Consider the following 25682-nt stretch of genomic DNA (forward strand, 5'->3'; position numbering starts at 1 on the left):
TCTTGCTGCTACGCCGTCTTGGATAGACTTGAGTTAATGCTGGTCATAAACTTTCTCTCTCTTGCCTTTGCAGTATTGAGAGTGGAATGACTTTAACATCAAAATATAGGACATTGAAACAATATTTCTCACAAAGAATGTGCAAAATGGTTGGTGGGGATCAAAACAATAAATAAACAAGTGTTGTAAATACTGTAGCTACTATATATTCAGAGATGCTTGGCCTTATTTGCAATTCATATATTTGTGATATAAGTAATGACTTCCTTTCACACCTTGGACACTGATTCAGATCCAAAGAATAACAACTAGCGTGATGTGAACAGATCAGCCACACTCCCTCATGCTTCTCATACCACATACCATGACTGCTAACATGACTAGGATAGTAGCCAGCATTTAGAGGGTTAACCTCCAACACAAGAGGGCTGAAAAGAGTAAAGCAAGAATGAGAGTGAGACAGAGACTTTAGGAAGAGAGAGGGCTGGTGAGAGAGAACTAGAGGGAAAAGGAGACACCCTCTTACTGAATGGTACAGCTGGCTACTCTATGACCTTGACTCTCTTTAATTTAAGGTTAGTGCGTCTTCTTGGTGGGAGAATAACAGTGAAAAGCCCATTCCCCTCTCCTGAAGTTCTCTTACTTTGCCTCCCCAGTCTCGTCAAGTGCCAGACTGCAATCAGGGTCACTATGTGCCCAAAAACCACCAGGCCACAGCTGGCATTAGGACAGAGATAAAACTTTGGCAGCACTGACAGACAGGTGGGAGGGCATGTAGTGAGAGGAGTGGGGCCGTGTGAGTGTGCCAGAGGAGAAGAGAAGGTGGGAGGGTGGTTTAAAAAATAAAGACGGGCAGTTTCAACCTTTCCCGGCCAAAACAGTGAACCCCTAGCTTTCTCACATGTTGCCACGCCCTCTCTTCTTTCAACACTTCTTCTGTCCCTCATCTAGTCCTCTGTGTTTAACAACTCAGTCTTTCTCTTCCTTTCTCTTTTCTTCCTCTCTCTACATTCTAAATGTATATTTCTATAATGTATGTGTCTGTTCTTCAATGACCGGCCCACTCCGTGTTTACGGTATCTGCTTTCACTGCAAAGGGCTGTCTAAACTAAAGTGTATCTAGTCACACTGGGCCCTTTACTAGACTCTGTTCATTAGACATACAGAGACACACACGGAGTCACAAAGGCAAGTTAGACTTCAAATTAAGGAACAATTTAAAAAGAACTACTGTACCACTGTAAAATTATGCCAAAATCCTCTTCCTCTTGAAATAGTAGCACTAAAACAATCTGATAATATGGTTATAATTTAAGTCAACATTGACAGTAGGTGGAAGTTTACATTGGAAGTACTGTGTTCTTACCACATTGAATTGAACCCCCTCTCTGACTCATTCCATCCTAGAGTATCAATGTTCGTTTTGTTCCCCATTCTCTCTCTCATTGCAGCCTAATCACTATCATGTTCCCCAATGAACGACCCCCCTCTTTTTCAACCTCTACACATACAGTAGATCGTAGTTCAACTGAACAAGGATCTAGTTCTACAGTATTTCACAGGGAAGTAGGTGATGCAAATGTCTTTGTTAGGTCAATTAAAGCAGGACTGGTTGGTCTGGAAGTGTTATCTCAATGGTCCTGTCACTGAGTGATTTCAAAAGAAAAAAGCCCAGCCCGAAGTAGGAATGATAATCATAGTAAGGCCCATCATCCGAGGGTAAAGGTCTTTACGCAAACGTTGTGGCATTCACATGCATTATTCACTCTCTGTCTCAGAGATAGAGAGGGGAGCGGCATGTTTACCATACTAGCCCATCGATTACACTTTCACACATGCCCTATGTACAGTGTCACCTCTATCTAATTTCCTTCGAGAATAAGAGTGAACTAAGCACAGACAATTTAAAGTGGCACCAAATACTCCTGCCTTTCAAATCTTTTTGAAAGAAACAGATCGAATACCGGTTACCTTGCTTACACACAACAACAATCCCAAATGGCCTGGCGACACTTGTGGCTTGAGCAAGACAGGAAAACAGGTGTAGGCTTTATTTGTCTTTTAATTATTTTTTAAATATCTATTGAGTATTCACAAATAGCCCGGACAGACACAGACAGCCATCAAACACACACAGAGGAGTTTCAAAGGGAGCAACACCATCCTTTGAGCCAGTCACAACCCTCTTGTATATATATATCAGCAGACATGATTCGCAATTCAAGTCTGCCATAGTGCCAACAGGTTTAAATATGGAATAGAATCCCTACTTCGGTAGCTGAAGGTTGCGGTTAAGCGGCCGTGGTGTTTATGTGTGTGCGTGTGTGTGTGTGTGTGTGTGTGTGTGAGTGGGGAATGTGCGTCTGTGTGTAGTACGGATGTGCGTTCCCCCCCTCCCCCCTTCAGCAACACAACAACATTTCACACACCGAGTTTGCCAAAAACACACAGACGGACAGCCAACAGAGAGACACTGACCACAACAACAGTCACCCTAGTCGGTTGACCTACCAGGTATGATCTTCATCTATGCTGTCAGGAAAAGAGAGAGGAAGAGGAAGTAGGAGGAACAGAGAGAGCCGAATCAGGGGAAATGAGGGGAGAGAGGAGGACTCCTGTTTGTTTGCTCTCCGCTGCCCCGTTTCTCCTCCTTCTTAATTTTGACAGCCCCGTGCCTGCTGCTAGGATTTGTCTCTCTAGTGGCCTCACAATTAGAAGGGGGGCAAGGGAACACGACAGGGCTGGGGGGGGGGACATGGGAGTGGAGGGGGAAGGAGGAGAGGGGGAGGTAAGGGGCGGTATTGAAGCTTACGGTGGGCTATAAATACCAGACAGAGACAGATGATCACAACATCACAGTTTAGAAGCTGATGGAACCACTCTGGCGGCCATTTTTTTTTGCTGCAGTAGCCCACTAAGCCAGGCTACTTTTCTTCTCAGAGGAGGAGATCTTTATTCAGTGAGATCATGTCACAGGTTTCAGCCACCGGGAAAGAGACCTGACCCATTTAAGAGGAATCTGATGATGTATCCAGTTTGCCTGAGCACATACTGTGTCTACATACCTGAAGTATTTCCATCAGCTAATACTGTCAGCAAATAGCATCTAATACCACTACGATCAGTTGAGCTTTCTGCCAAAAGCCTATCATCTATGTGACATGATGACACAAGTGAAACATCAACAGGTGAAGCAGGACAAATGGTTCTCAATGAAGCACTGTGTCAATTACAATGTACTCTAACATAAACCCGATGGAAATGTGAAAACAGAAAAACACAAAACAAAATGACACAAAACGCCCCAACAAAAAGACAATTTCTCATATCCAGAACTGGAACTATTCCGGCTCAGTCTGGCTTGGTGGTCTTCTTTGGCACTGGGTTAGGAATGTCAAACTTAACTGTCGAAATGCCAGTGAACACACTCCTGTTTAGTGAGAGATAGATTGGCAAGCCTCTCTAACTAATGACCCCCTGATGCTTTGGGGACCCTTGCAATGTATAACATTGGCTAAATATAGCATTTTTTTGTTGGTGGCTATGTATCTAAGTGTGCATGTGGTGTTGTGAATTGCAGTATTGACAATGTATGTTCCATTCACAACTTTGTCAAACTATGTTTGAGTATGAAATAGGCCTTTCTAAAATCACCATTGTGTGTTCAATGTTAACTAGGCTTACAGTTACAGATATTGAAGATTTCAATATTTTGTCTGCTAGGAACTGATGTTCTTATAGGATTATCTATGGCCCAAACACAGTTCCTAGTGATATTGACATGGAATATTTCCACCAAATTAACCCATAAAGAGGTGCAATCATTTCTGAAATAGAGCTATATTACGACACCCCTTGGGGGCTCATAGAGTAGTCTGATTCAGAGGGGTTGGGTTAAACGTGGAAGACACATTTCAGTTGAATGCATTCAGTACAACTGACTAGGTATCCCCCCCTTTCCCCTATAGTTCACCCTTGTGGTATCCATACACACATCACTCACATTTCTGGAGTGATGAGGAGTTAGTGCCTAAAAAGGCTTTGAACATTGAAGACCTGAGAAATGCAGCTACCTTTGCAATCTCTCTTAAACCTTTTGTAATGACATTTTTTATAAAGGATGTTTTTTCAACAGAAAGACTGGATGTAACAAATACAGGAACAGTGTCCAAGAAAGGCACAAAATGTTTCGACCAAACCATAAAAGGGCCCCATGTATAGACATGTCTAATGAAGAAAGTGCAGATATTCTGTCTAAACCATAGAGTCCCTCTCTCTGCTCTAGTTAAAGTCCCATCTTGACTTAGAAAACGTCAAACTGTTACAGTTTGGTAGGTTTGTGTCAAAGGTGAAATGTTTCTGAGACCTTTGAAAGGAGTAGAAAAACCCTATAGTGTTTTGTATGTGGGTGGGTGTTGTGTGTGTGTGTGTGTGTGTGTGTGTGTGTGTGTGTGTGTGTGTGTGTGTGTGTGTGTGTGTGTGTGCATTTACTTTTTAGAATCCATTCCTTTCACTCCTCTCAACACCCAGGGGAGGATAGTCATACCTGAGCCACACACAGTGCCTTCAGAAAGTATTGATACCCCTTCACTTACAGTATTCAACATTTTGTTGTGTTACAGCCTGAATTCAAAATTGATTTCTCAACCATCTACACACAATTCCCCATAATGACAAAGTGAAAAGATGTTTTTATATATTTTTTAAAATATATTGAAAATGAAATACAGAAATATCTCATTTACATAAGTATTCACACCCCTGAGTCAATACATGTTAGACTCACCCAGTCTTTCTGGGTAAGTCTCTAAGAGCTTTGCACACCTGGATTGTTTAATATTTGCCCATTATTATTAAAGAAATTCTTCAAGCTCTGTCAAGTTGGTTGTTGATCATTGCTAGACAGCCATTTTCAACTCTTGCCATAGATTTTCAAGACGATTTAAGTCAAAACTGTAACTACGCCACTGAGGAACATTCAATGTTGTCTTGGTCAGCAACTCCAGTGTATATTTGGCCATGTGTTTTAGGTTATTGTTCTGCTGAAAGGTGAATTTGTCTCCCAGTGTCTGTTGGAAAGCAGACTGAACCAAGTTTTCCTCTAGGATTTTGCCTGTGCTTAGCTCTATTCCATTTATTTTTATCCTAAAAACTCTGTATCGCTTGCTGATGACAAACATAACCATAACATGATGCAGTCACCACCCATGCGTGAAAATATGAAGAGTGGTATTCAGTCATGTGTTGTGTTGGATTTGCCCCAAACATAACGCTTTGTATTCGGGACAAAAAGTTAATGTCTTTGCATTTTTTTTGTTGCAGTTTTACTTTAGTGCCTTATTGCAAACAGTATGCATGTTTTGGAATATATTTTATTTTTGTAAAAGCTTCCTTCTGTAATTTAGGTTAGTATTATGGATTAACTGCAATGTTGTTGATCCATTCTCAGTTCTCCTATCACAGCCATTAAACTCTAACTGTTTTAAAGTCACCATTGTCATCATGGTAAAATCCCTGAGCGGTTTCCTTCCTCTCCGACAACTGAGATAAAAAGGACACCTGTATTTTTGTAGTGACTGGGTGTCACGCCCTGACCTTAGTTATTTTTGTTTTCTTTATTATTTTGGTTAGGTCAGGGTGTGACAAGGGTGGTACGTGTGTTTATGTCCTGTCTAGGTTTTGGTTTGTCTAGGTAAATGTTGGTCTATGGTGGCCTGAATTGGTTCCCAATCAGAGGCAGCTGTTTATCGTTGTCTCTGATTGGGGATCCTATTTAGGTTGCCATTTTCCATTTTGGTTTTGTTGGTTATTGTCTATGTGTAGTTGCATGTCAGCACTCGGTTTAGCATAGCGGCATGTTCGTTTTGTTAGTTTGTGTTTAAGTGTTCTTCGTTAATTAAAGAAGAATGTATTCTTATCACGCTGCGCCTTGGTCTCATCATTACGGTGATGATACACTGGGTGTATTGATACACCATCCAAAGTGTAATAACTTCACCCTGCTCAAAGGGATATTCAATGTCTGCATTTTTTTTTTACCCATCTACCAATAGGTGCCCTTCTTTGCGAAACATTAGAAAACCTCTCTGGTCTTTGTAGATTAATCTGTGTTTTGACCTTAGAGATAAGTATATGTGTGGGGTACGAAGACAAGCTCGTCCTTCAAAAATACAGACTTGTTAAGCACATTTTTACTCACAAACGTATTTAGGCATTCCATAACAAAGGGACTGAATACTCATTAACTCAAGACATTCCAGCATTTCATTTTTGATTAAATTGTAAAAATGTCTAAAAACATAATTCTACTTTGATATTATGTGTAGGCCAGTGACACACAATCTTATTTTAAATGCAGGCTGTAACACAACAAAATGTGGGAAAAGTCAAGGGGTGTGAATACTTTCTGAAGGCACTGTAGCTGTGTTGATGACCAAGGACCAAAATCCAATATGTACCATGGGAAATACCTAACATCAGCTCATCTTGGACTAGTACTCATTATAGGAACATATGCTATTGATTTGTGTGTTTGTTCCATAGTTTAGACTACAGTGAGTTAACTGTTATATGGAGGCAGTAGATCTCCCAGCCACTCTGACGTGAGCCTGCCAGGCTGCACTCAGTACATTGTATTACAAACTATAATTAACGCTGTTTTTTTCCAGCCGCCTTTTTCCTCCATGTGAGCCAGCTCTGCTCCAACTGGCAACCTCTCTGCCTGCCTACGCTGGGAGACAATACCCTGCAGGCTCCTGTGAGAGGACTTTATACAGTGGGGAGAACAAGTATTTGATACACTGCCGATTTTGCAGGTTTTCCTACTTACAAAGCATGTAGAGGTCTGTAATTTTTATCATAGGTACACTTCAACTGTGAGAGACGGAATCTAAAAAAGAAAAATCCAGAAAATCACATTGTATGATTTTTAAGTAATTCATTTGCATTTTATTGCATGACATAAGTGATCACCTACTAACCAGTAAGAATTCCAGCTCTCACAGACCTGTTAGTTTTTCTTTAAGAAGCCCTCCTGTTCTCCACTCATTACCTGTATTAACTGCACCTGTTTGAACTCGTTACCTGTATAAAAGACACCTGTCCACACACTCAATCAAACAGACTCCAACCTCTCCACAATGGCCAAGATCAGAGAGCTGTGTAAGGACATCAGGGATAAAATTGTAGACCTGCACAAGGCTGGGATGGGCTACAGGACAATAGGCAAGCAGCTTGGTGAGAAGGCAACAACTGTTGGCGCAATTATTAGAAAATGGAAGAAGTTCAAGATGACGGTCAATCACCCTCGGTCTGGGGCTCCATGCAAGATCTCACCTCGTGGGGCATCAATGATCATGAGGAAGGTGAGGGATCAGCCCAGAACTACACGGCAGGACCTGGTCAATGACCTGAAGAGAGCTGGGACCACAGTCTCAAAGAAAACCATTAGTAACACACAACGCCGTCATGGATTAAAATCCTGTAGCGCACGCAAGGTCCCCCTGCTCAAGCCAGCGCATGTCCAGGCCCGTCTGCAGTTTGCCAATGACCATCTGGATGATCCAGAGGAGGAATGGGAAAAGGTCATGTGGTCTGATGAGACAAAAATAGAGCTTTTTGGTCTAAAATCCACTCGCCGTGTTTGGAGGAAGAAGAAGGATGAGTACAACCCCAAGAACACCATCCCAACCGTGAAGCATGGAGGTGGAAACATCATTCTTTGGGGATGCTTTTCTGCAAAGGGGACAGGATGACTGCACCGTATTGAGGGAAGGATGGATGGGGCCATGTATCGCGAGATCTTGGCCAACAACCTCCTTCCCTCAGTAAGAGCATTGAAGATGGGTCGTGGCTGGGTCTTCCAGCATGACAACGACCCGAAACACATAGCCAGGGCAACTAAGGAGTGGCTCCGTAAGAAGCATCTCAAGGTCCTGGAGAGGCCTAGCCACGAAACATGAAGGATCTGGAGAAGGTCTGTAATGGAGGAGTGGGCCAAAATCCCTGCTCCAGTGTGTGCAAACCTGGTCAAGAACTACAGGAAACATATGATCTCTGTAATTGCAAACAATTACAGAGATCTGTACTGTATCTGTACCAAATATTAAGTTCTGCTTTTCTGATGTATCAAATACTTATTTCATGCAATAAAATGCAAATGAATTACTTAAAAATCATACAATGTGATTTTCTGGATTTTGTTTTAGATTCCGTCTCTCACAGTTTAAGTGTACCTATGATAAAAATTACAGACCTCTACATGCTTTGTAAGTAGGAAACCATGCAAAATCGGCAGTGACTCAAATACTTGTTCTCCCCACTGTATATGTTACACACCATTTATACACTTCAGCGAAACATTATACTAGTATCTACATTGTTTAAATGTTTGATAAACATTCCTACAATTGGATCAGACCCGTGTGACATCAAGCATGTGACGCAATTCGCAATTCTGTGCAAGCAGACGAAGTACGATCTCTCATTTCATCTCGTTATTTTGGAAATATGGAGCAACGCGTGTTTCCCTCATCAGGCGGCCTGTAAACACACAGGTGCGATTCCAACCCAGGAGACATGCCAGGTGGTGTCAGAGGAAAGACAGGAGCAGCTGAGCCACCCAACTTTGTTTTGAGCACAACAGCAAAGCCCAGATTTACAGCCTTAAACTGTACTCAACATGCTCATCGCTGCGATGTCACAACACAGGCTACTGATAGCGTGACGGCTAACAGTGCTCGGCCCCCATGTTTTTTTTCACTAGCGAAAGGTCAGGCTCACACACTCACATACACCACACCCCAATCGTGAGCCGTTAGTACGAAAAAGGACAGAGGAGAATCCTCAGTTGCTGGTAGTTTCATACATTTCACAAATATGTGGGAATGTCGTGCACCGAGGAGGGAGAAGCCTAGGAAAACAACACGACATGTCTGAAACATGAGTTAGGTTAATGGCCTGTGCCCCACTAATCATAAACAATGTAGCTTTTGTTTGAACATGCAGTCATATTCATTCATCACACATGATTGCAAATGTCACGGACACAGCGTAAGTGTTTTCCTGGGATTTCCCAGATCAAGAGTCACTGTTGGCTTGGCCTGATGTGTAAAGAGCTTTAAAGCGACACGCTACGAACCTGTCGATGCCCAATCTAAAGTTCCCTGTTTTGATTTCTACCGAAGCCATGTTGACAGAAGTATGAGAAAGGGCTGATTGAGTTCTGAGAGTCTCAGACAGTGCTACGGTAGCAGTATAAAAGTAGGCGTGGTGCAGAACAATCTGAGGGTATTACTGAATCTTACAGCTATATAATTCGATTTCATACCATCAACACTATCAATACTAATACGCTCTAGGATCATCAGACATGAAGAGACACCCGCATACCAATGTGGTGTCTGCTAAACATCTCCATTTTATATATTCCTTCAAATAGATGCTGTGCCTAATGTATCTTACGGTATGGTTGACAAACTCCATGATTGGTCACATGACATGCATTCCAAAATGAATAAAAATAGCCCAGAGAAAGGCAGCACTACACTTTCACATTGGTATTTCTGGGGTAATTCACGTATACACATGGCTATTATGGATCATCCACTGTAGGTGGCAGCAGTGAGTTAGCAAACATTGGTATTATCAGTGGCTAGGATGGCACTCTGAAGCATGATGGGCTTTCATGCCTGATCAGTTACACAGCCTTTATTATCCCTTGATATTCACATAAAGAGCAAGGAACCTTATTTTCTTTACATTTTGTACTGATGCCAAAACAAAAGGAATGTAAATGCCCTAACATACAGTATAACAATATGCCCCTGGATATTTTGAAGAAGATTTTGCTTCCAGATGTGTTATTTGATCCAGATCTCAAACGCTCTAAATGCTGTTGACCGGGTGATCTGTAAACACACACTAACCTCAAATTTCCGAAAATGGAGTCATTCTCCTGATGACTAACACAGCTTGACCACTGCCTGTCATATGAGTAATGCTGCTAATTTACTCCAGACCTGCAGAAGCAGTGTCACGTGTGGAACCCGAGAAAACACACCCTGAATAGTACAGCTATGGTATGAGCAAACTATTCCAATTTCCTGTCTGTTCTCTCTCTCACACAACAGTACAGACAACGCCCATGTGTGCTGCAGTCTCTTGCCACTCTGTGCAAGGGTTATATGCTCCAGTATACACTCATTAACACCCACATAACACATTTCAAAAACCAGTGTCAACCAACATGCATCTTGCTTTAATAGCAGCAAACAACAGCAGAGAAACAAAGACGTGTACGTTCAGTTTAGTCAACGCCAACAACATGGGATAGCATTGCCAGCATTTTTATGCACATTCCAGCACTTTTCATGAGCCAATCTGGGGTGGGTGGTGGTGGGGGGGGGGGAGCTGTCAGCAGGCGTGATAACATATTGTTCAGAAAGCCCACCTAAAGCCTGTTGTTAGATAACACATACAAACTCATACTATTATCTGACCCGAGAGGGGAAACCAGGAACTGGAGACCAGCGTTAAAAAATAAATAATCACAGTGCCAAGAACACAGCCTTCCTGACTAAAAAAACACAGAGAGAGCGAGAGAGAGAACGTGTCCAAAAGCACCACACCCCCTTCTCTCATTCATTCTCTTCTTCCCTTTATCACTCAGGTCATCTCCACGGAGAAAAGACAGGAGGGGAGTAAGCTAGGCGTACCACACCACAGGAATTACTGCAGGTCTGAATCATTTCTGGCAGGGAGACAGCGAGTGTGCATTGCTCAAGTCTAAAATCAAAGTCATGTGGCACTGAGGTCTGTACAATAAAATACGGGCTTCAACATGCTTCGTATGCTACAATATGCTGTTGTGCATGGAAATCTATTACATTTGTCACTTTGTAGTGTGAGTTATCTCCCCTTACAGTGAAACTATAGTAGCATGCTCTCGCACAGATGCCTAAATCACAGATTCATTGTAATTGGTTTGTACTCATTCATCATCTCACTGAAACTATCCCTAATGAGCAACCGACTCTATAATAGAATAGATCAAGCACTGAAACTAACGTTTGGGACTATAATACAGATTTTTGTTGACCAACATAATACTATAAGTTCATCTTCAAATGATACACTGTGAAGAGAATTATAATAACCTAAAACACTGTTTATACCATATGCAAATAGAACATAATAGCACATGGTAAAAGACATGGTAGTGCCATCACCACAACGCCCACCTAAGACTTCCCACAGTACATGCAAGGGAGGAAACCTTGGCAACTGCAGTGACATCACACATCAAACACACAGGACAGGAAGTAACTAGGGGGAAACAAGAAATTCTCTCAAACCTTCTATGAAGTTGGGGAAGGTCTTCTCCTCGGGTACGTCCAGAGAGTGGTCCCAGTCATCGTCAGAGATGGTGCTCTGGGCGGACTCGACCACCGCTCCTCCGGCCAGGAGAGCCCGTTCAACGGCCAGTGCGTGCAGGACATCAAAGTCCAGTTCTTGCCCTGTTATCTCAGGTACAACAGCAGGAGGAACCTCTCCTCCAGCCACTGCCTGCGGGCTAGTGATGTGCTGCACCTCAATCACCTCCTCCACCACTACTATCTTCTTCCTCATGTTGGCCTCGTCTACAGGCTGGTCACAGGTGTCCCCCAGGTGAGGCTGTGCTGGCAGAGGGGTGGTGGCTGCAGTGGTAGCAGGGGTCTGTGGTGGTTCCTTGTCCTTCTCCTGCTCCGAGGCCTTGGGAGGAACAGATAGACTTTTCTTCTCCTCCTCTGTGCTCTGTGCTGCTGTTAGAGCGTGTTTTGCAACAACTCTGGGAAGCTCCCCCTGCTTAGTGTGTAGGCTGGCCCGTGCCTCGGCTCCGGCTGACGCTGTCTCTCCGGGTGCTTCCCTTGCAGAGGAGGTTTTTGGTTTCGAGTCCTCCCGTTTTTTTTCAGCAGAGAGCTGGGCAGGCTCCGCCTCTCCTTTGTCTAAAGCAGGGGCCCCAGCCTGCACAGCTGCTGCCATGCTGGTTTCCTCAGACCACATTCCTTCCTGAGGCATCTTTGGAGAGCAGTCCATTACTTTTGCCCCAGGGGTGTTTGGGAAGTCAACCTTAACGGCGGCCCTGGTCATCAACACCTTCTCTGTTGGTGATGATGTTTTAGCTGCAGGTGGAGATAATGATTTTGTGGTCTCACGGTCTGGGGAAGAAACCTGCTTTTTCTTTTTAGCTTTTTTTGCCTTTGACGAATCAACCACAGCTGTTTCTATAGGGGCTTTAGCCTCCGGCACTATGGCAGGTTGTGGTGGTTGCGGTGGCAGTGTGAAGGTCTCCACAGGATTGAGGGCTTCCTGTTTCATCTCCATCTCTATGGTCTTCTGCACTTTTACCATTTCCACTTTAGTGACACTCATCTCTGACCCGTGGGTGAATTTTCCAGATGAGCCTGAGGCCACTTTATTGGTCGTCTCAGCCTTCTCCTGCACTTGAGGGGCTGCAACGGGATGGGATGCAGCTTGTGATACTATAGACTTAGTGTTGCTCTGTTCCACTGCTGGTTTGGGGATCTGATGATCAGCCTCATTTGATTTTTGAACCTCAGCCTTAGTTTCTCTTCGAACCTCAGCCTTAGTTTCTCTTCGAACCTCAGCCTTCGTTTCTTTAGTGGATTCTGGTCCCTTGGGCTTTATTGATGATGCAAAAGCTGGTGGGGGTTTGGGGGGCTCCTGTGTCTCTTCCTCGGGGGTCTTCAGTCCTTTTTCTGGGGACACCTTTGTGACAGGTGATTCAGCCATCGCAGCCTTCATTATTTCTCTGGGAGATTTTTTCTTCTTCTTTGATTTGGAGCAATCTTCAATCATCCCTTTTTTAGTTTCAATAACCTTTTCAATAACCTTTTCAGTGACAACACTGTCTTTGCCACTGACCACTGATAAGGGATCAGTGATATCAACTTTAAATGATTTGGTGGGTTCGGCTGAGAGTTTGGGGGTCTCTTGGGGGACAGTCATTTCTGATGCTTTCTTGGGTTCTGGAGTCACCTTCACTTCTGTTTTTTTCTCCTCCTTAATCTCTTTAGTAGGGGGCAGGGGTGCTGGGATGGCTGGCTTACTGGGTACAGGTTCAGCAGAGACGTTGGGGGCCTCTTCAACTGCTGCAGCTTTCTTGGGCTTTTCTATACCTGCTTTATTGAAAGAGGATTCAGCTGAGACCTTCACTAATGCAGCCCCAGCTCCTGCAGCACTAGCTACTGCAGTAACAGCTAATGGGAAGGCTGTTTTGGAGGAGACTGACTTGATGCTGACCTGTGATTCATGTGTTGAAGTATAATTTTTCTGAACCGGAACCACCTGGGACTTTTCTGCACAAACCTTAGTGATGATCGTCTCCTGGGAGGACACCCCTGCTTTACTGCTACTAGCCTCAGTGGTCTGAGAGAAGGTAACCGTGGAGGCCCTCTTCCCCTGGCTTTCCTCCATCATTGAAGCCTCAGTGCGGAGGCCCCGCCCCTTCCACAGGGGAGGCTGGGCCTGGGACTCCCATGATGCTCTTGGTCTGACCGGCTCGGTGGCCATCGGGCGACCTCTGAACCTTGGCGTCCTGTCAGAGGGGCCTTCCTCCTCGGCTGCGTCCAGCCTCCTGTGTCGGTAGACCTGGCGCTCAGCCATCGCCTCCTGACTCTCTTCCCTGCCAGGTTTGGGGACATAAGATGTGGGGCCGTCCACTGACTGGACCCCACGCGCAGCCCTTTGGGCAATGGCCAGGGTTGCTGTTGGACGGCGAACCCTTTGCAGGGAAGAGGGAATGATCTCAGCAGGCAGACGGAGGTAGTCGCGCAGGTAAACAATGCCCTCGTTGGTCAGGTACCAATAGAAGTGCCTCCAGGCGAAAGTCTCCCTCAAGTAGCCCCTGGACTTGAGGGAGGCCATGGCGCGGATCACCTGCAGGTTTCCCACGCTGGGGATCTCTGGGTGCTTGGTTTGGGGCCGCTTGTCTTTCTTGGCCACCATGACACCATCGCGAAACAGGAGCTCGTAGATGGCCCTCAAGTCCACCAAGGGCATCACCATTCCGGCCACCATTGTTGCTCTGTGTGTGTGCGTGTGTGTGTGTTTGTCTCTTCAAAGTATGACTAACAGCAAAGCTGGAGCCACTCCGCCAAGGGAGAATGTATTACAGGATGACCTCACTTCTCAGTCTCTGAAAGGGTCCAGTGGGCTAAAACCGTCTGCACGTGCTTTTCAATCCAATCATAAAAAGTATGAATAAATCCTCTTATTTTCTCTTATTGCTTCTTCTTCACTCTTTTCTTGTTGCCTTTGAGCGCGTGGGGAAACAGAGAACGTTTTTCTGAGAAGATGTCGTGAAGAATCCAGAAACTAAGTCAAAAGAGTACTGTTCCCCCCTTTAGTCAGACTTGCTTGGAAGTGAACAGACTCCGGTCTGATGCATGCAACGGCAGTGACAGAAGGAGAGAGAGAGAGTGTGTGTGTGTGTGTGTGTGTGAGAGAGGGAAAGAACGAGAGAGAGAGGCACACTACTCCACGGCTCCTCCTACCTTCTCTCTACAGTTGAGGAAAAGTTGGCATGGAAGAAAAAACAACTTCTGAGTAAACAAACATAAACAATGACAGAAGGCCGAAAATGACTGATGAGGGGGTAAATAAATGCGTGCAATCGAGATTAGATTAGGATAAGCGAGTGAAAGAAAAGACAAATGAATGGAAGCTACTAACACACCTCTGTAGTACTTGGGCATATGCAGGGCTGTTACTAAAAGAAGACGCCCACCCACATACGTGTGCTCGCACAGTCACTCACTGATGTAGTGGGTTGGAACAGGAAAGATTAGCTAGCGACAGTAAAGGGAGACACCCTTTAGGCATGCCATCCTACACTGCAGAGACACACTAGACATTTACTTACGGGAAGCTTGTCACTCTCAACTACCCTGGTTTACACATTTCAGATCCAGTATCACTGACTGCTTGACTTTTGCCCTACACACAGAGGAACTGACTGAGAACTGCATGTCTCCAGACCCCACACCTAAGAAAGCAGAAATACTTTCTTCTTGAATGTAGTATGACATATATAGATAGTGTGGGAGATAAAAGAGAGATAGGCTATAGCCACAGCTACGGTAACATGGACATAAGCTTTGGTGTGACCGACTAAAACTAGACTCCAGTAACTTGATAGTTAGACAAGTCACGGTTGAAAACACAAATAGCCTTATGGACTGAAATGAGTTTACAAGCCAAAGAGGTATAGCCAGATCCCACTCATATATCTAATAAAACAATTGATTTAATTCAACTCCATTCACGTCAGTGTTTTGTTAGTAGATTACACAGTCAGCACCAGGTGGAGAGGAAATAAAAGAGTCCCACCAACTCCTCCCAATGTAACCCATTAAAGTGATGCAACAGGCTGTAAGAACCACTTATTCCCAATGTCCAAACGGCTCATACGGAGGGTTCCTGCCCTGATATAGCCAGTGAACTCGTATTGCCTGACTCGACTATATAAAGAGCCTGTGCATTATCGCTACCCTTTAACAGCACCCAGTAACATGATATCAGATGACCTTCCCCCGAGATCACTTCTCTCTCTCTCTCTTCAGTGCACCTGTCTCGCTCACCTATCGATGTGTCAGAGAGAGAGTCTCTAGTGTATTCACGTGTGTGTAAGAGAGAGAAACTGGAAACCGTGCCCTTAGAGGAGGAGAGATCGAGGCAGAACATTTCATTAGTCTAAATTCTATTCTGTTCACACATTTATCAGATACACAAAAAACTTGGGACAGGAACTGACTGAGTAGTGCCTGTATGTGAGTAACGCCTGCGGCAACAATGAAAAAAAGCCATGAAGAAACTCATAGGCTACTATTTCCAACCACAGTGGGTTGCAGTCAGATCCAGATCCATACACTGAATTATTTATATTTTTGTTCCATTGCCAGTGTTCCAGTTCAGAGTAAGTCAAATAGAGCTCACCAGCTTGTAGTCCTAAAACCCGGAAATGAGTTACCTCTGGTTCGTTCAGCCATCGTTCAGCCATTGGGAAAATGAATGGGAAAAGAATAGGGTTTTGGGATAAACGCCCAAAATAAGGTCTGAGGTTAACACAGGCTTAGGAAATACGTTATGTTCTAAGAGATAATATCAGTCAGTTAACGTGACCTTTATGAATTATAATTTTTACGATTACATAAATGCTTCAAAATTCACAAGTGACGTTAGCTGATGAAGATGATCTCATAGAACAAAACATATACCACAAATCTTATTTTTGCCGTAAAAAACACCATTCATTTCCCCATAGGCTTTGTCCAAGGAACCATGGTGGAGTTAGTGCCTACAAAAAGACACCATTACTATTTCTCTCTATATCGTCTTTCAGGGCTGCAGTGGGCCATAAATATGTTGTTCAGGGCAGCTTGACTCTACTGTCACTTCAAAGACAGCTGTCTGCAACAGTTAGCATTGCGCTCTCTGTCAAACTATACAACCATTAGGTGCAAGTCGGCCTCCCATCACCAATCAAGTCATCTTAAATAATAACCTGATGCAATTCCACTCTTTGGGTCTGTATTTTAGGAATACAGATAACTCGTTAAACCTAACTGCATGCAATTAGATCCAAGGCGTTCATTTAAAAAAGTGCATACTGCCACAATAATAGCCTACTTCATGAACACTGAAGACTTGTTTTTATGCATTATATAGAGACAAATGTAAATGTTTCTAAAAAAAAGGAACTATTAAAAGCATATGCATGAGCAGGGTAGCGATTGAAAGAAAAGACTGGAAATTGTCAGAGCAAAAGTGAGGACACAACTGTTCACCTGACACAAGACTGTATCCGAACATTACAATGTAGATTTGTTTGTGTATTTGACACTTACCGTACTTTTCACAGCATTTGTCAATCAATAACAAAATCTGAAAATACTCTGGAATATATTCAACATAATAAGAATACTCACTGTAATTTTGGAGTAGGGGCAAGATAAGAGATAAATGAGTACAGGGGTTTGAGTGAGATGTCTAACTGGTGTCTCCAAGTGGCCACACATGTCCGAACTGGGTCATTTCAATATACTTTTATGACTAAAGAAAATAGTTTAACTGTAAGGGGCTTTTTTTTCTTTTTCTCCAAGCTTTGCCACTGAGGAACTGAAGAAAGCACACTTGTTGTTTTGTTTGGAACACAGCCTTGTGTCCCCGCCATCACACGATTACTGTTGTTGTTTACATCATCCAAAAACGTTCCAGTATACATCGAAATCTGGGTCAGGTGGATACCCTTTGAGAGCTTATTCTATTGCCAACATGGATATCTAAATGATAAAACACCATAACCTTTTTAACCTAACATGTCTTTACAGACACTCAAGCCCTTTCACAAGAAGTGGCGGTGGCCACAGTTAATAGCATGAAAGCACAATGAATGCTGTAAAAGGAAATGGAATGGATGACCATTGACATGCTACAGTCTGCCTAACCACAGAAAGGAAGGTGGTGCAGGTGTGCATTTGTACCCCTTTTTAAAAAGTTGCAATATGCAGAAATCCCTTTGCCATTTCCTGGTTGCTAAAATGCGAATAGTTCACCTAATTTCAGTTTATGTACCTCATTGTACCATCTGAACCACTGTGAAATATATTTTCAATTACTACAAATGTTGTATTTTCAGCTGTTTGAAGCTGGTGTACAAAACCGAAAGTAAAAGAAGCACAAACTAAACTTAAGCAAAGGAAGCATAGAAATAGGGCACATAGAACAGATCCATCGCTTCTTAGACTTGCTTTCAATGATAACGACAGATCTATAAGTCACTATTTAATTTTTCCTTTAAAAAACTAAATGTATCCAATTAATCATCCATTTCAAAAGGAATAACTGCCTTCCTGCACTGCATCGTGATCTATCAGGTTATAATGAACAGAGATTACACTATTACTTTCTTAAGAAAATGTGCTCCTGGTTCAAAACTATAAACTGGCAATAGCCCCAATTTCACTGTGCCATGCCATGTCCCCTAGTTGTGCCCCTCTACCCATGCCAGCACTCCTCATTATGGATAATTTGCATCCACATACATGCCCTGCACCCTCCTCTTAGAACTGCCCATCAGTGGGATTTCATTCACTGTTTGTGCACACAGTGCTAACTGAACCACCCAATGTCTCACATTGACCTATGAACTGGCTAAATGCCCAGACCCATTTATAACCCCTTCCTCAAAAACATGACACTATAACACAGCTGGCCATCAATTCAGTCTTTCAACATGTCATAATGGTTGCAATTGCTTTATGATTGCTGATACTGTATGTTTGCATTATCAGACAAATGAATGGTCAGAAATAGATGTCTAACGGAGAGGGAAGAGTTTCCACTGTACTGAATAAGCTGTTCATTATCTCTGGACTGCTGAATTTGGCAATGGGACAACGTCGGGCCAGGCAGTGGAAGTAGACATTGATAATAGATCGAGAGATGAACGAGATAATCAGAAACTAAAGAGAGGTGTGATTGTAGGAAAGTCCACTCCAGCCAGATCCTGTTCCTGGTAAGTCTGCTTGGATGTGTCAGAGAACCCACTCTGCCCAGAATAGACATGTCAGCACCCACACCAGCGACGCTGACTGGGCTCCATGCCCACTGTAAACGGTCTGTGCTCTGGGGCTCAATGGCCCATCCGAGACACGTGCCTACTGCCTGCCCACTCTGATATCAGACCCCAAGCGATTACAGCCACTCCCAGGGGGAATCAAAGGTCATCAGGATATTTCTTAGAGACCAGTTGTGTATATCTGTTGCATTGAGAGTACGTCCAGGAATCAAATGGAGCTGAAATTAATGTGGCTGGTAAATGTAATTACAGCTGCTAATAAATGACTGAGACTCCTACCCTCTGTCTCTGGGAGGTAGAATGTCAAAGTTGGCTGGAGTTGACCTGATCTCAACTTGAGAGAAATAAAGAGGGCGAGTCAACAGGATTTTTTTTTTTTATATCCGAAACATACAATATACTTGCAGTGAAGCTGCTCAACAACTACACCACACCTGTCATCCCACAGACTCCCATTCAGAGCGACACACGGAAGCATCCAGGGTCAATGCCCTGCTCAAGGACACGTTGGCAGATCTCCCACCAGGCCAAAAAAGTGAACCTGAACCCTCCAAGATCCCCCCCAATAGCTGTCCCTCAACCATTCAAGACCTCTACCACAGTCCCCGCCCCCCAAGAAGATAAAAAAATAAAATACAATTAATTCCATTCCCCCCCCCAAGAACCCCCCCCCCCCCCCCCCCCCCCCCAATGCACCAACAACCAAGAAAATGAACTAAAGAGAAAAAAGAACAAGACAGAAGAAAACAGCAAACAACAATGCAAAACTAGGGACATCAAGGACAACTAAAACCATAACACCAAGGCCAACTGTATATGTTTGTGTGCATGTCTGCCACTATTACATGTATGTGTGTGTTCTTGTATATGTTTATTTGAATGAGAGTGTGTGTATATGCATGTGTACAAACACCTGCACGGGCATTCAGCCTCAGGCAAACCGGCATTAGCTGTAAAAACACTGCCCCTCAGTGTCATTCAAACTGACTTTTTATTATGTTTTATTTTGACTTTATTTTTTAATTTTATCTTTGACCATCATTCTATATCCCACACAGCAACTCCACTCCCACTTGTCTCCAATTCTACATCCCAACCTTCAGCTTCCCTCAGCGCATCCGATCTATCTCTGCTGGCCACCCTCTTTGGATTTCTACACAACACATATCTTTCATCTATGCTGTGATGTTTAACATACAATTTCAATCTATATAATCTAATAGAATCCACAGATTGCGAGTTGAAGAGAAATACTTTTACTAAGAGTATTAGTATATTAGTAATTGACTGACCCGGTCTCTCCAGATCTCCTAAAAGTACTGTTTCTAGGGTCAATTTTAGAACAATGCTATGCATTTTCAGCCATTCCTGAACCTGAGACCAGAAACAGGCTACCTGAGGGCATAACCAAAATAAATGGTCTATTGATTCTGTATCCTCACAACAAAATCTGCAGAGCTTTGAGGATTTTATGCCCCAAATATTCAACATTTTGTTGGTGGCAAGAACTCGATATAATAATTTTAGCTGAAAAATATGAATTCTTGAATCTTGCTTTGTTTTATATATAATCTCATACACCCTGTACCATGGAATTGGTACATCAGAAATCTCTTCCCAACTATTTTGCAAACTGGATGGCATAGTTGTCAACATCCTGGTCCTCAAATGAAACTGGTATACTTTCCTATTTATTGCTATTTTTATTCGTCTGCCAGTTTTGATCCTTTATATTGGGCAGACAGACCAGTTCCCTACCTCCTCCCGCTGCCACCTGCCTCCTCCAGTTTTGATCCTTTATATTGGGCAGACAGACCAGTTCCCTACCTCCTCCCGCTGCCACCTGCCTCCTCCAGTTTTGATCCTTTATATTGGGCAGACAGACCAGACCAGTTCCCTACCTCCTCCCGCTGCCACCTGCCTCCTCCAGTTTTGATCCTTTATATTGGGCAGACAGACCAGTTCCCTACCTCCTCCCGCTGCCACCTGCCTCCTCCAGTTTTGATCCTTTATATTGGGCAGACAGACCAGTTCCCTACCTCCTCCCGCTGCCACCTGCCTCCTCCAGTTTTGATCCTTTATATTGGGCAGACAGACCAGTTCCCTACCTCCTCCCACTGCCACCTGCCTACTCCAGTTTTGATCCTTTATATTGGGCAGACAGACCAGTTCCCTACCTCCTCCCACTGCCACCTGCCTCCTCCAGTTTTGATCCTTTAGACAGACCAGTTCCCTACCTCCTCCCACTGCCACCTGCCTAGACCTTTATATTGGGCAGACAGACCAGTTCCCTACCTCCTCCCACTGCCACCTGCCTACTCCAGTTTTGATCCTTTATATTGGGCAGACAGACCAGACCTCCTCCCGCTGTGCCTCCTCCAGTTTTGATCCTTTATATTGGGCAGACAGACCAGTCCCGCTGCCACCTGCCTCCTCCAGTTTTGATCCTTTATATTGGGCAGACAGACCAGTTCCCTACCTCCTCCCACTGCCACCTGCCTACTCCAGTTTTGATCCTTTATATTGGGCAGACAGACCAGTTCCCTACCTCCTCCCGCTGCCACCTGCCTCCTCCAGTTTTGATCCTTTATATTGGGCAGACAGACCAGTTCCCTACCTCCTCCCACTGCCACCTGCCTCCTCCAGTTTTGATCCTTTATATTGGGCAGACAGACCAGTTCCCTACCTCCTCCCGCTGCCACCTGCCTACTCCAGTTTTGATCCTTTATATTGGGCAGACAGACCAGTTCCCTACCTCCTCCCGCTGCCACCTGCCTCCTCCAGTTTTGATCCTTTATATTGGGCAGACAGACCAGTTCCCTACCTCCTCCCACTGCCACCTGCCTCCTCCAGTTTTGATCCTTTATATTGGGCAGACAGACCAGTTCCCTACCTCCTCCCGCTGCCACCTGCCTACTCCATTTTTGATCCTTTATATTGGGCAGACAGACCAGTTCCCTACCTCCTCCCGCTGCCACCTGCCTCCTCCAGTTTTGATCCTTTATATTGGGCAGACAGACCAGTTCCCTACCTCCTCCCGCTGCCACCTGCCTCCTCCAGTTTTGATCCTTTATATTGGGCAGACAGACCAGTTCCCTACCTCCTCCCGCTGCCACCTGCCTCCTCCAGTTTTGATCCTTTATATAGGGCAGACAGACCAGTTCCCTACCTCCTCCCGCTGCCACCTGCCTCCTCCAGTTTTGATCCTTTATATTGGGCAGACAGACCAGTTCCCTACCTCCTCCCGCTGCCACCTGCCTCCTCCAGTTTTGATCCTTTATATTGGGCAGACAGACCAGTTCCCTACCTCCTCCCGCTGCCACCTGCCTACTCCATTTTTGAGGTAATGCTGTAATCAATTGGTTGTACTCTTGGATTGAGCAGACCTTCCTGTAAAATTCTGATAACCCATGAAGGACATAACTACCATTCCAATGTACAATATAATTTAAGAACAAAACACAATTTCAATCATCTTTCCCATAAATACAGGTATTTTATCAATCAGCACATTTGAGTTCAGCCTTAATATATAAGCCTTAACTTTTCAGGCGGATGAAATTGAAATCGTAGCCAGCTGTGCAATGCTTGTTTGAAAAAGAGAGTTACTTTGAAAAAAGTAGAATTTTCAATTAATCAAAAATGAGACATGGCAATCTGCACAAAAGCATAAAGGCAATTTTTAAACAATGGATGAGCTTTTCTTCTTGAGAACCATTTTGGGTTCAAGTGAAGCTTTTAGAGAGAGGTTTAGCACTTTTATATTTAATAATCTCAACCACCCAATTCATATTCATTATATAGATAGGCACGCTTTATTTTGTCTGGTTTAGCATCCCAGATAAAGCAAATTATTTTTTGTTCATATGATTTGAAAAATGAATCATCAGAAGTAGGCAGCACCATAAGTATGTGAGTAAACTGAGATATGACTAAGGAGTTAATCAGGGCATTTTTTTTTACATAAATAGACACCTCTACATAATTGCAGGATCTTGTCTATTTATACAAGTTTTCTATTGAAATTCATTGTGGAGAGCTTATTTATATATTTTGTGATATGAATACCAAGTATGCCTACTTCACCATCAGACCATTTTATCGGTAAACTGCAGAATAATGTAAAATGTTTATTTTTTTAAAGATCCAATACGTAATATTGTACACTTATCATAATTCGGTTTTAGTCCAGAGAGTACAGAAAAGTTATCTAGATCTTCAATGAGACATTACAGGGATCTAGCTTGCGGACTTAATATAAAACTTGAGTCATCAGCATACATGGACACCTTTGTTTTTAAGCCTTGGATTTCTAATCCTCTAATGTTGTTATTGGATCTGATTTTAATAGCTAGCATTTCGATGGCCATAACGAATAGATATGGTGACAGCGGACACCCTTGTTTAACTCTTCTTGACAATTCAAAACTCTCTGAGATGTAGCCATTATTCACTATTTTACACCTGGGGTTGCTATATACATTATTTTTACCCATTTTATAAGAGAATTCCCAAAATTGAAAAAATCCAGGCCATATATAAAGTCTTAATTTATCCTATTCCTTTTCAAAATCCGCTATAAATACCAGGCCTGCCTTCTTAGATGTGTTGTGATGTTCTATTATTTCTAGTAGATGTCGTATATTATCTCCAATGTAAAGTGCTATGCATTTTGCTAGTATTTTTGCATCACAACATTGAAGTGTAAGAGGCCTCCAGTTTTTTAGATAGACTGGATCTTTATATTTGCCATCTGGGTCTTGTTTTAATAATAGTGAAATCAGACCTTCCTGCTGAGTACCTGACAGACTACCATTTCTATAGGAGTAGTTAAAACAATCTAACAATGGAGCTTTTAGTATTTCAAAAAATACTTGATATACATCGACCGGTAAGCCATCAAGCCCTAGGGTTTTTCCAGAATGTAAGGATTTAATAGCCTCAAAAATTTCTTCCTCTGTAATTTGGCCTTCACACTGATTTTTCTGTACATTTGTTAATTTTCATTTTTTATATTATTTGGAAATAATTCCTTACCGTAATCTTCCTTCAGTGGGAGAGGATGAGACGGAAAAGAGAACATCTGCCTAAAATATTTAGCTTCCCCTTTTAAAATATAATTCGGAGAATCACAGATGACTCCGTCTTCAGTAATGAGTTTCTGCAAATTATTTTCGTTAGTGATCCTGTATTGGAGATTCTGGAAGAATTTGGTGCATTTCTTTCCATATTCATTCCAGTTCGCTTTATTTTTGTAATAGATTACATTAGATCATTCTTGAATAAGTTCCTCAAGTTCTTTTTGTTTTTTTCTCTAACTTATTTTGTATCTCTGTAGTATCGTTGTGATTGCTATCTACCTGTACTATCTACCTGTGAAGGCCAATTAGATGATGATCCGATCGCATTCTGTCTCCTATTAAAACATGTTTAACCTTGATGCAAGATTAACCTGATGCAAGAGAGAAAGAGACAAGAAAGTTGTAACGCGATTCGTCCTCCTCAGACGAGGAGTATGAAGGATCGGACCAATATGCAGCGTGGTACGTGTCCATGTTGATAATTTATTAAAATTGAACACCAAAAACAAAATAACAAGTAGAACGAACGAAAACGAAACAGTTCTGTCTGGTAAAGACACAGAGACAGAAACAATCACCCACAACTAAAATGGGGAAAACAGGCTACCTAAGTATGATTCTCAATCAGAGACAACGAACGACACCTGTCTCTGATTGAGAACCATACCAGGCCAAACACATAAACACAACATAGAAAAAAGAACATAGACTACCCACCCCAACTCACGCCCTGACCAAACTAACACAATGACATAATAAAGGAACTAAGGTCAGAACGTGACAAAAGTAGTCAAGACGACTAGTCAAGATGCCTTGATTAAGTCTCCTCCATGTACAGTTGAAGTTGGAAGTCGGAGTCATTAAACCACTCCACAAATTTCTTGTTAACAAACTATAGTTTTGGCAAGTCGGTTAGGACATCTACTTTGTGCATGACACAAGTCATTTTTACAACAATTGTTTACAGACACTTATAATTCACTGTTTCACAATTCCAGTGGGTCAGAAGTTTACATTCGCTAAATTGACTGTGCCTTTAAACAGCTTGGAACATTCCAGAAAACAATGTCATGGCTTTAGAAGCTTCTGATAGGCTAACTGATGTCATTTGAGTCAATTGGAGGTGTACCTGTGGATGTATTTCAATGCCTACCTTCAAACTCAGTGCCTCTTTGCTTGACATCATGGGAAAATCAAAATAAATCAGCCAAGACCTCAGGAAAATAATTGTAGACCTCCAAAAGTCTGGCTCATCTTAGGAGCAATTTCCAAATGCTTGAAGGTAACACGTTCTTCTGTAGAAACAATAGTACGCAAGTATAAACACCATGGGACCATGCAGCCGTCATACCGCTCAGGAAGGAGACGCGTTCTGTCTCCTAGAGATGAACGTACTTTGGTGCGAAAAGTGCAAATCAATCCCAGAAGAGCAGCAAAGGACCTTTTGAAGATGCTGGAGGAAACAAGTACAAAAGTATATATATCCACAGTAAAACAAGTCCTATATCGACATAACCTAAAAGGCAAGGAAGAAGCCACTGTTCCAAAACCACTATAAAAAAAGCGAGACCTCAGTTTGCAACTGCACTTGGAGAAATGTCCTCTGGTCTGATGAAACAAAAATAGAACTGTTTGGCCATAATGACCATCGTTATGTTTGGAGGAAAAAGGGGGAGGCTTACAAGCCGAAGAACACCATCCCAATTGGGGTAACAGGGTTTTGGGAGCCTCAGCAACTTGACAGATGCTACTTAGTTTTAGAAAGCACCTTTTAACCCCTTCTCTGTACGGTAATGGTTAAAAGTGTCATCCAGGTGACTGACAGCTTTAAAAAATAACAAAGTTCAACAGGTTTTAAAACCATAATTCTTTATCTCTTGAGTGATCACTTGTTATAACATGGTTTATGACCAGAGCTGCATCATGCGACGTTAAGGGCCAGAGAGCTCATTCACTGAGGT

General features: G+C 43.1%; 1 protein-coding gene across 11 annotated transcripts in view; it reads right to left on the reverse strand.

Moving 5' to 3' along the window:
* The window catches only part of LOC139367021 (plectin b), a 171546-nt gene that overhangs the window by 74092 nt on the left and 71772 nt on the right, over positions 1-25682 (reverse strand). For 5 of the 11 annotated variants that reach the window (XM_071105023.1, XM_071104926.1, XM_071105014.1 and 2 more), the window contains exon 1: positions 11355-14712. The exons of 4 other annotated variants lie outside the window; for them this stretch is intronic. In XM_071105023.1, the coding sequence (XP_070961124.1) occupies positions 11355-14079 (2725 nt within the window). In that variant the 5' untranslated portion in view covers positions 14080-14712. Of the gene's footprint in view, positions 1-2511; positions 2710-11354; positions 14713-25682 lie in introns of those variants that run through there. 2 more of the 11 variants (XM_071105005.1, XM_071104996.1) reach the window with 2 other exon arrangements.

This window comes from Oncorhynchus clarkii, chromosome 2 (genome assembly GCF_045791955.1).
Source record: "Oncorhynchus clarkii lewisi isolate Uvic-CL-2024 chromosome 2, UVic_Ocla_1.0, whole genome shotgun sequence".
NCBI lineage: Eukaryota > Metazoa > Chordata > Actinopteri > Salmoniformes > Salmonidae > Oncorhynchus > Oncorhynchus clarkii.